The sequence below is a fragment of the Mastigoproctus giganteus genome, chromosome 4, assembly GCF_048544385.1.
Source record: "Mastigoproctus giganteus isolate SK-2022 chromosome 4, ASM4854438v1, whole genome shotgun sequence".
Lineage (NCBI taxonomy): Eukaryota > Metazoa > Arthropoda > Arachnida > Uropygi > Thelyphonidae > Mastigoproctus > Mastigoproctus giganteus.
In genome coordinates this window covers 69,691,802-69,707,177 of record NC_143578.1, presented here as the reverse complement: position 1 = coordinate 69,707,177, position 15,376 = coordinate 69,691,802, and the positions used below count along the sequence as shown (strand labels likewise).

The window sequence follows — 15,376 nt, the reverse complement described above, 5'->3', positions numbered from 1 at the left end:
GATCCCATTAGAAAAATCTCTGAGGAGAGGTACTGTTGGGTAAAATACAAAGCCAGTTTGCAACAGATCGTGTCACTTTTCGTATGAAAAAAAGAAGCGGCTTCTTGTTCAAACCAGCTTTGTAATTTCCTGTAGGAAAAACTCTCCGTGGGTGAGAATAATGGCGGATGTGATTGGCACCTTGGATTTGGTACCAAGTCATCTGGCACGGGTTTTATATTTTATATACTCCGTGTTGAGAAAACATCCCATATAGAACATGCCCAAAGTTCAACCTTTCCACTGGCAAACTGATACCAAATAAAAACAAATTTCGACAAAATGGTAAACACGCTGGAAATCATAAGAAACTCAGACCAACTAATGTGTGAACTTTAGCTTCAGAATTGAAGAAGAACATCCTTATTGGAAAAAATATTAGCAATTTGCATTCAGTGTACAAAACTCAATTTCCTTTCCACAGTTCATTCAGATATGTGAGATGACTCAAAAACAGATACTAGCGTATCTGTTTTTGAGTCATCCGTAACAACTCATCCCAATAACTCTCAATGGATTGCATTATTTTCACAGCAGAACTACGGTCAATAAATTATACTAAGTGTAAATCAATTGCGAATATCATGACTTTCACCTCCCGCAAGATAAGTGAAATACCATCAACATTGCACACCTCACTTTGGAAAGAAGTCAAAAGAAGTCAGAATTAACAACAAAACAAAACACACAATTTAATTACCAGTTCTCTGTACATATTCCTGGAATAGTCCAGGAATATGTACAGAGAACTGGTAATTAAAAGAAAACTGTCATATTAGGGCTACACAAGAAATAACTTATAAGTAGCCCATATGTATTATGCCCATAAATTACGTGTGCTTTGTGATCATTTTTCATGTTTTGCTGGACGAAAAAACCGAGTTTCGGGTGGGGGGCCCTTGCTATTCTTAGACTGACTAACTCAGCCACTGAGTGAAAAAACCTCATAAAAGTTCCTCGCTAGGGGATCCTCTCCAATGTCATACCAAGAAAAGAGTCCTGTGTATAATTCTGGCCTACCGTGAACTTCCCACATTCCTTCTTGCTCACTGCACCAGTTCATTACGGATAAGGGTTTTATGGTAGGAATAAATGTATGACATTTTCAACTTTTCTCGGCCGATAAATTCATGAAAACACGCTTCGATGTAGAACAATGTTAAAATAATAGTTTACTCATACTAGATGCAAATAAAATGTTTATTTATACCTGGTTGAATAAACATTTTTCTCTCAACGATACTGAGTGAAAAGCTAGATTATACCCATAAAATTTAAGATAACAATAAGAATATGTACAGGCATACTCCGGTTAGCGCTACCCCTTTTAGTGCTGTTTCGTTATAGCGAAGGAGTTCGAATGAACGAAGGGGTTCTCTTACCAAGAAAGGCTTAAATTCTGCAAATTAAAGCGCCTGGAGACTGGGCACCCTCGAGGTGATGTGATTGAGGTGTATAAGGCCTTGAATAGTTTGAGCAGGTCACAATGCTGATAGGATCCTTTCTCTTGCTAAGATTACGAACCTGAGGGGACATAAATTCAAACTGAGGAAAGACAGTGGTAGAATAGATGTATGGAAATTTCCCTTTAGCCAGCAGGTAGTTGAATGCTGGAACAAACTTCCATCTGTCGTGGAAGTTTATAGCTTAAATGCATTCAAGGAAGAACTGGACAAACTTTTAGAGCTAATGGATGGATGAAATGGGAATTTCTTTTTTTTTTTTTTGGCTGATTCTGTATAAGCTTGCTTTCTTGCGTCATATGTCTCTACTAATGCTAATGCTAATTTTCTTGAAGAAATGGAGAGATGGCTTAGTATTTGGGTGTAGGACCAAACACAACGGAACATGTCCGTAAGTTAATTGATAATGGAAAAGGCAAGCAGCATCTTCAGACACTTTCAGGAAGAAGAAGAAGAACATATGTCAGAAACATTCACAGCCAGCACAGGTTGGCTTGATAGATTCAAATGGCACACTAACTTCCACAGCATACGTTTCTCTGCTGAAGCTGCTAGTGCGGACACAGAAGAAATCCAGGGATTTCCCGCAATTTTGAAAGCCATCATTGAGCGTGGCAACTACCCTATCGAGATTGTCTTCAATGTCAATGAAACAGGCCTTTTTTCGAAAAGAATGTCATCTCGTACTTTCATCCTCCAAGAAGATAAATGCGCATCTGGATTCAAGGTTGGAAAATACAGATTAAATCTCTTACTAGGGGGAGCGCTTCAGGTGTTTTTAAGTTAAAGCCGATGCTTGTTTATCATTCAGGAACGCCATGAGCTATGAAAGGATTTTCAAAATCATATCTGGCAGTGATTTGGAAATCAAACAAGAAGGGCCTGGATGACGATTGATATTTTCCAGCAGTAGTTTGTTTCATATTTTTTCTCTGTAGTAAATCGCTATTGTTAAGAGCACAACTGTGAACCAAGCCATTTTTGGTGCATGATTATCATGCACCAAAAGGACACCCCGAGAATCTAGACAAACTTCAGACCTGCATACCTGTAGGGGGGGAACAACTATTAGGGTCACCCGGAAAGTTATTTCATCTACTCATGTGTATTGTGTCTGTAAATTGCGTCTGTTCTGTGGTCGATTTGCCTGCTTTGCTGGACGAAAAAACTCGGTGGAAAAGGCCCGGGTTCGGCGGAATTCGAACCCGGGCATTTTCCACCCAGTGTGGGGAAGACGGTGAACATACCGCTCTGCTACCCGCTCAGACTGCATACAGGTATGCAGTGGTGTTCAGTGGAAGGTTTACCTTCCACTGAACACCACTTCATTACTCCAACCAATGGATCAAGGAGTCATATCGTATTTTAATTACCTTCGCCCCACATTCAAATAGCTTATAGAGGAAACAGATAGTAAAGATAAAGTCCACCAGTCAATTTTGGAAAAAATACAACTTCATGAATTCTATAGACAATATCACAGCAGCCTGGCATGAAGTGACTCAAAACTACAAGAACGGAATGTGGAAGAAGCTATGGCCAGAAGCAGGGCCTCATTTTCAGTGTAAATTTTCTAAAATAGTGATAAAAATTTCTAATAAATAATAATAACAGTTTTTACGGATGACAGAAAACGATGTATCAATGTTTGGATGAATAAAACTCTAAAAACAAGTTTTTTAAAAAATCTATGTAGTACTTGTATTTATATGTATGTGTGTAATATATATATTAAAGGGGCCCCAAATTTAAATATGGCCGGGGGCTATTTTATCCTTAATCCATTCCTGGCCAGAAGCGTGCAACGATTTTATAGGATATGACGAGGAAACCAGTCATCAAAAACATCATTGAACTAGCTTGTGCAGCGGGAATTATGAATGTCGATGTGGATTATGTTGAGGAATTACTGCAGTGTCATAGTAAGACTCTTACTAATGATAAACTTCATGAATTCGCAAAGCAGTCCATACAAAGCGAAACTAGGACTCCACGATCCTGATGCAGGTGAGGAAATACCAACGAGAAACCTCACCACAGAATTCCTCAGTGGTAGTATTGCTACGATCTCCCAAATTATGGACCAGTTCACCGAGAATGACCCTGACTAGGAGCGAAGCAGCAAGGAAAAGAGAGGTTTTCGATAATATTTTCTGCTATTGACAACTACTTCGTGAGACAGTCAACTCTGGAACCCTACTTCAAGAAAAATTAATCTTCATATTCATGATATGTACTGTACATTATTCAAGAAAGATGCGTTATGTCATTAGTCCGTGTTTAACAAATCCATAAATGACTATTCGAATAGTCAACCTGAAAAAAACGTTATAAGGAACGCATCCCCATTTTCTAGAAACGTATCCAGAGCGCTAACTGGGGTATGCCTGTACTTTTGGGATTCTATCAGATTTTTTCTAGAAGGGCATTATAAGATGGTTATATAAAGTTTATAAAGAAATAAGTCTCTATTTTCATTAAGCGTAATCATGAGATCATGACTACCAAAAACCTATCGCCAATTTTGGGCATGATCACCAATGACATCCAAAAAGCCCTTTCTGGCAGATATTTGGTTTGCCCAAGTGGCGAGCTTGCCAGAATCCTCCCTGCCAGTGTAGTGGTTTCAGTACTTGTTATTCATTCGGAAAGGTCTTGGTTCGAATCCCGTCGATCTCAGTCGGGGGGGGGGGTTTCCCCTTGAGTTATTTCGGTGTTTCAGCTCGCGTCACATGCAAATCAGTCCGTGAAAAATACACTTCTTAGGACGCAGTGCACAGTATATGAATTTGGGTGACGCCCGCAGACCGTTAAAATAATTATCATTGTACTGTACCGTTAAAGAGGAAACCAGTCATCTTGAAATGTTGTAACTCTTAACCGACTTGCTGTCGTGATATTTCTCCTTTTGTTGACGTAACCTTGAAATTATTCTCGAAACGTTTACAGCTTTGTCAACCTCAGTTTTCCATTGTTCTGTTACCATACAGCCGAATGCCATCCGCTTTCTTGAATCTCATAAGCGTCTGTGTTGCATTCTACAGAAAGAGAAATCGTAACCAAATACATTCTGCACCGCATTAAATTAGCGAATTAATTAACGTGTGTAAAGCGTTTACATTTCAGGCACGTTATACTTTTATTTCTTAAATTAATTGAATTTTTTCGTCTTCTCTGATTAATATAAGCGAAAAATAAAAATAAATAACTCATGGGTTTTCTTGAAGAAAATCAGCTCATCCATCAACAACAGTATGCTTATCGCTCTAAAACATCCACTGATCTTGAAATTGTTGACTTCTGCTCAAGGATCATTGATAGTCTTGAAAAGGGTCACTATGCTATAGCATTGTTTCTTGACTTATGTAAAGCTTTTGATTGCATAAACCATACTATTCTACTTAACAAACTCAATAACCGTGGCTTGAGAGGGAAAATTAACCTTCTCCTTGAAGACTACCTTACCTATCGACCGTTTGTCGTCAGAACAGATCAATCATTCTCCGACATCTGTTATTTCCCCAGGGGAGTACCTCAAGGTTCACTTCTTGGAGCTGTCCTATTTGTTCTTTATATCGATGAATTTCTCTCTCTTCTTCCATCTTCTCACCTAGTAGCGTATGCCGATGATATTTCCATCCTAATCACAGATAAAGACCCTAATGAGCTCCAACTCAAAATCTCTGCCTTGCTTTCTGCGATGCATAATTGGCTTCAAAAGAAGCAGCTTATACTGAATCCAGAAAAATCCAAATATATGGTGTTTAGGACGAAAAATAAACCATTAAATATTGATTTCGAAATAACATACAAAGGAAAACAACTGGAAAGGGTGAATGATACCAAGTTTCTAGGAATCAGGCTAGATGACAAGCTGAGTTGGGATAAACAAATGATAACCCTACGAAAGAAAACTTCGTCACTAGCGGGAATACTCGCCAGGGCCTCTGCCTGGGTGTCTCCTCTTCTCAGACACGTATTTCTTTCTTTAATTCAGCCGCACCTCACCTGTGGAATCATCTCATGGGGTGCCACCAGCCAAGAAAACTCGGGAGAATTAACTCCATTCTCAATCGATGCGTTCGTTCAGTTTTGGGCCTTCCCTGGAACGCATCGGTTAGTTCGAGATACAAGGAAGCGAGACTCCTAAGCATCTACCAGCTATTGCAGAAAGCCGAGGCGATCCTTGTTTACAATGCTATGAAGACAGCAGACTTTTCCCCTCTCTTCAGATCCTTTTTCATAACCACAGAGACTGGGGTTCGATCCCGTCACCACCAAACACGGAGGATGTGGAAAGGTCAGGGAATGACCACCGCATATTACCGGAGCAATATGGCCTTAGTTGCTAATGCTCCTAAAAACCAAATAACAAACAAACAACAAACATAACCACAGACGAAGAAGAAATATCATACAATCTGAGAAGTGAAACCAACCTGAAGATTCCGCATTTTAGAAAAGCCATAGGTCAGAAAAGTATAAAATACAGAGGTGCTAAAACCTGGAACAAACTTCCTGCAAAAATCAAAAATGTCACTTCACTAAATCAATTCAAGAAACTACTAATCGAACACATCACCACGGATGTCCGATTCAAATTACCTTCCACTGAACTCCTGGATTTTAAAAACATTAACATGGAAATAATGTACAAATGTTAAAGGAAGCAGTTGGCAAAGTCTAAATTTCTGTGCATGTATCTCATCATTTTTTTCTTTCCTCATTTAATTGTAAAAATGTTCACAATTATATATTATAAGTAGTGATGCTTTTCGAAGTCCTCTGTAAAGAAATGTACAAAAAAAAACTCCAATTTATTTATGTCTTTCCTGTTGAACATTACCTGTACAATTTCAGAACTGTACATTTTTCAATTGTATAGTCATCATTTTTTAAGGGAACACCCCCTAAAAAGCCATTGGCTTATGTGTTCTCCCTCCCTCCTTTTTGCTGTTATCTCCCAAAAAAGTGTAACATAAAATAGGGATAAATAAATTATTATTATTAATTATTATTGATTATCTTGTTGCCAATTGATTAACAAATAATATATAAAATTAATTGTTTTCACTTCACACGTACCTCACTACGTAATATTCACTCAACGTTTTGTAATACTTTGTAATTAGAAACCGTGTTTGATTTAAGAAATTAAGGAAATAGCAAAAAGTACCTCAGATCATCGTACAGTCTACACTTTCGTAGTGCAAATTGCTTATTTTTCCAGCATTTTAATAACAGTGAAATATAACACGTATTTTATGTTTCTGCTATGATTAATATAATGAGTAATAGTAAAACAGTAAGTCATAATTTATGCATTTAGTAATGTGCCACTGAGAACATTTCATTTCTGCATATTCGCCGTATTGCCTGTTCATTCCTCCAATCAGTGCACGGCAACAAACATGATATCCACCGTTTCAGCTGCAATATGCAGTAGCTGGGTAGTCCATGTATGAAAAAAATAAATAATAATAATAATAATAATTGCTGGATTCTCTCCTTCTGATTTCACTAAAATTTGGGATAGCTGGACAAATCTTTTTGAAAGACCCAAATATAAAATATCATGAAAATCCGTCTGCTGGAAATCGAATTATTACATGTGGACGGACGGACATGGTTAAAGCAATAGGCGTTCATGCATATATATTTGAAGATGCATAAAAATGAGTGGAACTGTTGTAATGGTCATTTTATAGACCATCTGAGTTTGTGTTTTACCTTAAAATCGTGTTCTAATATCGTAATTGGAGTTTTCATATTTAAGTATGCCCAATTTGTCAGAGAACAAATTCGGTGAAACACTATCAAATAGTGAGTTAGCTCCTCTTAATGCTTGTATTCAGTGGCGTCGCGAGAATTATTCATCGAAGGTGGAATATAAAAGTTAAAATATTCACATTCTCTCCGCATACAGCACGCCTTCAACTATCCCGAGTATTGAGCAAACCGACCACAGGAAGTACGCAATTTCCAGACACAATACATGGTATGTGTATGAGCTTCTGCATGGAGGAACCCCTTATATGCCCCAAGTATCCCAGAACAAATGCAGTTAACGAGGCAACGAGTCAACAGATAGCCATAACTGGCAAAGACAAACTGTTACTCTTCGACATAATACCGTACATTCTCTGAGACCAATAATCTTCCGAGATGAGAGGATTGGGCTGAGGGAAATGAAGGCTGTAGAATTTTCAATTCTTAAGCTTCTCATCTGTGGAAGAAATTCATATGAATCCAGGAAGTACTAATGGTTTGATTAAGACGCAGAAGAGTGGTTTTCTTTCATTAAAGGAGTAATAGTATTAGCTTTAATAAAACTGCGTTATCCCTAATGCATGTTGGAGACCAACACGTTTTGCAAGCTCCCTCGTCAGATCAGATCATCTTTTCCTGGCAGTCACCGCATCCATTACTCATTCTGCTCACAGAACTGGAATCTTCAGTCCCGATGACTTCCTTTCAGAAAATGCATAAGCCTAAACATCGAAGGGTCCCACTTTGATTCTTTCAACACTGCTATCGTTCACGTGCACACTATTTAGCATTAAAAAAAAAAATGCACGTGCTTATTTCGCTTGCGTAGTCTGGGTTCACTTAAAATTTCAAAAATTTTGTTCAAATTTACCATCTGTGTTACTAACTGTTACAAACGTTGCAGTTTCTGTTCTGTATTATCCGCTGTCTCTACGTTTTCATACTTTCTGTGGAAATTTAAACGCATCTTTCTCTGCTTAAAGATATGCGAGCAACAGACCAAGTGTTCCGCCTTTTCCTTCCTTTAGTTACATTTTTGCGTGTGAAAAATAGCCGCATTTTAATCTGGTCTTGGTTCTCTCACTTAGAGCCAACTTCGCCTTTTAACGAGTTGCCTTGGTATTGCACCGTTTTAAAATAAGTAGTGTTTCTCAAACGAGAGTATTTTTTATTTATTTAAAAGAGAGAGAGAGAGAGAGAGACACCAGTTTCGACGGAGTACATCTCAAAGAGCAGATGAGAAAAAACTGTTAGGACATTGCTTTTAATAGAGATGCCAAATGATGCTCGAACTTTGCACTCACAGAAATTAAGTCGAATATAGAATAAAAGGGAACATTTCTGTTCCTTCTTTTTCTGTTCTAATCTGCAAATAAATCTCTAAATTTTATCTGATTTCTCTCTATCGCTGATGACACAAAGTAGTGGGAAGCGTGTCATTTTATATACCGGCTGAATTCATATCCCACTTTGAGTGAAGTGTGGAGCTGTCATGAATATGGGTCGCCAAACTTCTCGCCTCTGAGCGGTAGGAAGCGTACAGTGCCAATATAATAACGATGCACAATAGTAAATTTCTAACAGTGGCAAGATTTGCAGTGAAAATATTGCCCAGAAAATGCTACCATCTCAATCTCTCTGCACGTTTCAGAGAACAACGGGATGAATACCATATTCTTTATCTGTGTATGCAGTTTTATTTTGAGTTCAGCACGTACTGCGTAATAAATATTAAAGATATTTTAAGGCAATATGGATTTTGGTTGGGGTGGGAGGGGGAGAATCCTTTGACCTACTTTTCCAAGGAACCTGAAAGAATCTCTACAATCAGTCCTGAAAGCAACTTTTGATTTCTTCATTTTGTGTGGCACGTTTTCCGTGAACTGTTAATAATCGTGGGTGTTTTGTCAATAGGAGGTTGATTCTTTATAACTCCTTACTGGATCGTCCGCCATGAAGGAAGAAATCGCTGATGCAAAAAAGAAGCGACGACGAAAATTGACACCAAATGCGCCGCCACCACTTCGCCGGGATCTTAAAATATCGCTCGATAATAGCGGTGCTTTGAGGTAGCCAGCATTTCAGAAAGCTTTTAGAGGAAGAAAATTTGGCTAATCATATTAGTCTGTGCACACTGTGTCGGAGTGACGATGGTGTTCCTCGTCTACCTTCGCTCTGTGGGAAGTTCGCTGTTCTTTGTTTCTTTGGCGAATGCTCCACGTGACACTGCCATTTCTTAAAGATTTAAATCCTGCATTCTATGCATAGGGATGCTAACGGCCTGAGGTTTTTTTTTGTGTTTTTTTTTTTTTTTTGGACGTGCGCTTTAATTACTGTTTAAACTCAGTATTAGCGTTAGCGGAACTTTTTTTTTTATAAATTGTAAAATGTAAAACGTCACCGATCCCACAGGAGGTTTAAAAGATTTCTTAAAATGAATAAAATAAATTATGCGGTTACAATTAAAAATTGATAAATACATAACATCGAAATAAAAACAAAAAATACATATAAACTAGTAAGCTGCCTTCGTCTGAATACTGAGATCTCTTTCATACTAGAAGCCCATCAGATTTTTCTGTGCTCTTTCTCTTGGTGGGCAGGGATTATCGGATCCTCCCCGAGTGCTGATTGTTTTAATTTTTATGGTCACAAGCACGGTTTGTGTGCTAGCGATTATTCGTAGCCATAGAAAATCTGTGAAACAATTGTCTTGACCACCATACTCGCTGGATCGATCAGAATTCCTGAACGACAGTGTGTCCAGTTGAACGGTGAAATCACAACTGCTGTGGAGACCATTTCTGAAGAAACCCTAACTGCAGTTATGGCAAACTTCAATCGATGTAAATGGTCTTGGATAGATAGGTCTCACATAATGAATATATTTTTGCCGAAATAATTTCCAGTAAACTTGAGATTATTTCAGCAAATTTCAGATTATTTCAGTACATAAAATACTAAAAGTACTGAAACAGATTATTTCAGTACATATAGGCATTCAAAACTCGCGTTTTGAATGCCTATATGTACTATATATATATATATATATATATATATATATATAGGTTCATCATGTTCTCATTTTTATGTTATACCCGGTTTTAATTTTAATTGTACGTAATATTTATTAATTTTTCGTATATTTACTCGATTCATTTCGAAATCTTATAAACCTTCTGAATGGTTGACGCCTGCAAGAACTTCACAATAGACAAAGAGAATTATTTCATTTGTATCGTAGCCTTCAATACTGAAAAAAATGTTTTATGTTGAAAATTTATTGAAATGTTGAAATGTTTTAAATATATATATATATATATATATATATATATATATATATATATATATATATATATATATATATTATATTTGTATCTATATTTGTATCTATATTTGTTCTCTCAACCATGGACCCCAGTACACCAGGCCCATTCGTTACTACTTGAAATGTTTTATATTGAAAATTTTCTTTCTGGTCAACAGGATTTTGTTGTTGACCAGAAAGAAAACTTATCTGTTCTTCAGTAAGATTATTTGCAATTAATCTTATCTGAACTGAATATATTTCCTCGAAACTGTTATGTCAGGTAGTTAGATATTCTATCTGATATGGGCTTTCAACAATGGACAGACATTTACATTTACTATATTTCCACCGACTGACAGAGTGGACACATATCAGTAAGGTTCCAGTTGAAAAAAAAATTGTAAACAATTCCCAGCAGAAAATAGGATGGCAGTCCCTCTTCAAAAAAAAACACGGAAATGTTGGAGTAAGGTTGGGTAACTGGGATTTTAATTAACTACATAGTGTATAATTAATTATCCTTAATAAAGGTGTAGGAGTTTGATACACGAGCATAAATATTCTTAAATGTAACACCAACTGAATCACGAAGCTTGCAGAAAGATAAGCCCTCCCTTTTGTTCCGTGTTTCCACTCACTGTTGTGTGCCCGTCCTTTTTAAGCTTAATTGAGAACTATTGGACTCGAATCCTGGGGAGAGCTTTGGCCTCCATGCCACGAAAGATCTCCAAACAGGTTACTGTCAATCCAGTACCTCAATCGAGTTATCATTTCCAACTTCCCGATTGAAACGTATGGTTAGCTTCCTGATAGCTTAGTGATTTTATTTTATGATAATCGGTTGGTGCCACATCACAACCTTTGATGTGGGGACTTTGATCGTTTTGCAGCATTAACTCCTATATTTGAAAATGAATCCATCAAACCTTGTGTAATTCTCTCTCTTTTTTTGCTTCGATATTCGCCTAGTCATGTGTATAAGTGCCATCCCACCCCCAACATTATAAAAACTTCTGAGTAAGGTTACTTACCGTTTTCGCCTGACAGAAGACCAGGGTCGGGCTGTACAAACTCGGGACATATGAGAAATAGCAGAAGAACTGCTGTGGCTACCCACATTGGATGCTGTGCCGTTGTCATAGCGGGAAAAGGTTGTCGCTGGAATTTGGATGGGAAGTAGCTTCTGAAGGAAAACATGAAAAAACATTAAATAATCGTATTTATTTAGAATATAGCGCATTTTGATTTAAAGCTCATAACAATAATCTCACTACTAATAGGTCATTGCCTTATTCCTAAGAAATGAATGGATCTGCACTCATTTCTTGAAGATTTATTTGCTTTACCTAACTGTTTTTATTGCAGTATTTTTTTATTTCTATTTTTTTTCCCCGAGAAGTGCATTGTTTGCGCTTTCAGGATGCCGATCCAACCGTTTGGACACATCTTCATTTTCACGTATCATGGGGAATGGGAATGGTTTTTGCTGCATGTTTTATAAAATAAAATTTCTGTTTATACTCCTGGACGACCACTCACGCGGTCAGAGGAGTTCACAAAATCGAAAGAATACAAGAAACAACACGTATTTGGCAGTCACAGGCTTGAATCCCGATCACTCAAAGCACGTGTTCTTATGTACCCTCGCCCCTGACCACTCGTCTGTTCAATCACCCTCTGTAACTTTCTTTTTCATGGCAATACGTGGATTTTCTGCTGACCATCAATTTATCATCCTTGATTAGTTTTTCGTTTGTAATGAAGTTCCACCTACAATCAAAAATTATAGTACAACAACTTATATCATCCCCCCTCTCTTTTCCCATGACTTCTAAAGGATAGACCAATCTGTTACGGCATTAAATTAGCTGAACTTTATTCTAATAAGGACGATTGTAGTTTAACTTTTTGAAGATCCATAAAGCACTTCATGACAGATGTTCAATTGAACCCTTCTCTATTATTGCATCATTAAATGTTCCAGTTCAAGTCATAATGTTTTTTTTTTATGAAAAACCTGTTATGTAACATTCGTGCACTTTCACACCCACTGCCCTTCCACTCGTAACGCTTCGTAACGTTTTGGCTGAAACTTTTCCCCCCCCTTGCGTTACATATTTGTAAATGTCCGTTAAAATTGTTTAAAACTTGACTGTTGGAATGTTAATACTTAATGGGTATTCATCTCAATCGAGGGATTGAGATGAATACCCATTAAGTATTAGATTACATCAATTCGTAATACGACACTTCGGTACATTTCATACAGTTCGCTGTGTGCGGCCATTTGGTGCACGACAGTTTTGTGAAAAACATTTCGCTATATGTGACAGTTCGGTGATTACAACGATCGATTCGGTGAATTCTTTGGGAGAATTCGGGGTATGGCAAAGCAAGGACAGAAAATGCAAATTTTAGCATGCCGTGCTGTAAATGGTGAATTTATTGATCACGATACCGTTCTTGATATTTTATATTTTTCATGGAACGTACTATCCACCTTCGTTTTATAATGCACATTCTACTGCTTTTTAGGAGATCCTCTTAAAATAGTGCCACAGACAGATTAAAAATTGGGATACAAAAGAACCTTGTTTACACTTCAATTTCGCTTCTCTAAGTTGCATTTTTTAAGAAATACACATGGGGGGGGGGAGTTTCCAGAGACCAAAAGATATCATTAACGGATACCGGCTGGGTAATGCGCATCTTCTGTTGTTCTGTTTGCACCGCTCGCTGCAGTTTATATGAAAGAAATTAGTAGTAGGCTAGTACCGTGGGTGGGTTAAGGGTAGGAGGGTAAGCTTCCCTAGAGACGTGTAGGGGTCGAAATTGGGTCCTAGTCCCTACATGGAAAAGCGCTCTGCCCCAGTGAGGCATTTTTACCAGGTCCAGTACTCGATGTTGGTGCCCAAAACATTGCCGTATGCTGTATGGAGTCAAATGCCTTTTCATAATCCACAAATGCCAAGCATAATGGTGTTTTATATTCATTTGCTTAGTAAAATAAGCATAGGCCTCTTTAACCATATTCATTTGCCTTCTCCATTAGCTGTGACATTACGTGAAGGTGATCCATAGTTGAGAATCCTGTCCTAAAGCCAGCTTGCTCTTTCGGTTGATTCTCATCAAGTATTCTTTCTAATCTGTTAGTAATGACCCTTGTGAACAACTTGGAGATGTGGGATAACAAGCTAATTGGTCTATAATTTCCAATTTCTGATTTATCTCCTTTCTTATTAATTCAAATCAAAAGGGACTATGAAGCTCCTTTCTTATGCAGCAAAACTATGATAGCATTATTCCACTGCTTAGGCGTCACACCTTTTCTAATGCATTTTGTGAAGAGCCTTGCTAGTTTTTGTGTTATGTCTCTTCCTCTCAATTTTAACAACTCTACAGTAACTTCATCTTCCCCGGGGCTTTCTGATTCTTCGTTTTCTTCAATGCATGTTCTTCCTCATCAGGAAGGATATCGGGTATGTCGTAAGTGTAATTAATTTGCGATCCATCTTCCCCACTGCTGGTATCATTCCCTCGCTCCTTGTATAATTCTCTATAGTAGTCTTCTGCTATTTGAATTATGCCTTCTCTGCTGTTTATAAGTACACCATCGCTATTCTTCAGTTTCAGTATCATTTGTCTTTCTGTATTACTGCTCATGGCTGCTGATTTAAATCCTTTGTTTTCCCTTAATGCTTGTCCTACTTTTCTTGTATTAAATCTTCTTATGTCCTCTCTGAGTCTCTTTCTAATGGCTTTGTATAACTCTGTATACTCAATTTTCTCCTTGTCAGTGTTTATCTTGCTCTTCATTTGTCGTCTTCCGTTCATCATGACAAGTATTTCTTGACTAATTTTTTCTTTGGATTTTTTTTTCCCTATAGGTTTCTTGGGCTTTATCACTTTGAGAAAGTTGTAATATTCCTCGTCGATATCTTGGTCCTGAGCAGTCTGCAGAAGCTCAAACTTGTTCTTAAGTTCCAGTACATACTGCTTTTTCTCCTCCTCTGTTATTTCAAAGACCTTTGTATTATTTACTTGAGTCAGTTTTTTCCTTTCCTTTCCTACATCTATATCAAGTGTACATCTTACCATTCTGTGATCACTTCCAACATTTACCTTGTTCAGGACGGTAACGTCATTCACGAAATATCTTATTTTAGTGAGGATGAAGTCGATTTAATTAGTTGTTAATCCATTTGGACTCTTCCATGTCCACTTTCTGTTCATCTTTTTCTTGAAAAAAGTGTTCATTACTGACATTCCTCGAGATTCTGCAAATTCCACAAGTCTTTCATCTCTTTCATTTGTCCCCCATAATGATAGTGTAGTGGATTTTTTGCTCATCTAGAAGATTCTCAATTTCGGTGTACATTTCTTCAACCTATTCATCATCGTGGCTCGATGTTGGTACATAAATCATTCTTTAGCTTATACCTCTCAGAAATCCTTGGTAGTAGTCTTGACGCCCTTGGTGATGTATCTTTGAATTCCAAAATGTTGTTTTTTATATCTTTATGGAGCAGAAAGCCAACTCCACCTTCGCTCCTTTCACTGTTTCTATTGGTGTTCAGCAGATTTCCACTTGATAAACTTATAAGTGGTTCATTTCTTCTTCTTGTTTCAGCCAAACCGATGATATTCCAATTCACATTTTCTACTTCCTTTTCCAGCTCTAATATCCTGTCCACCGATGAGCGATCTCACATTGTAACAGGCGAAGTTCAGTTTCTGTGCATGGCAGCCTGGTCGTACTCAGGGATTCTTAGCACCCTCTGCTTCCACTCTGATC

The 15,376-nt window shown here is 37.6% G+C and overlaps 1 protein-coding gene across 3 annotated transcripts in view; it reads right to left on the bottom strand.

Annotated features, from left to right (window-relative positions):
* LOC150086820 (uncharacterized) overlaps nt 1-15,376 on the bottom strand; it is a 109,258-nt gene that overhangs the window by 27,652 nt on the left and 66,230 nt on the right. For 2 of the 3 annotated variants that reach the window (XM_090371594.1, XM_090371592.1), the window contains exon 2: nt 11,613-11,764. In XM_090371594.1, the coding sequence (XP_090227720.1) occupies nt 11,613-11,721 (109 nt within the window). In that variant the 5' untranslated portion in view covers nt 11,722-11,764. The remainder of the gene's footprint in view (nt 1-11,612; nt 11,765-15,376) is intronic. The other variant, XM_090371593.1, reaches the window with a different exon arrangement.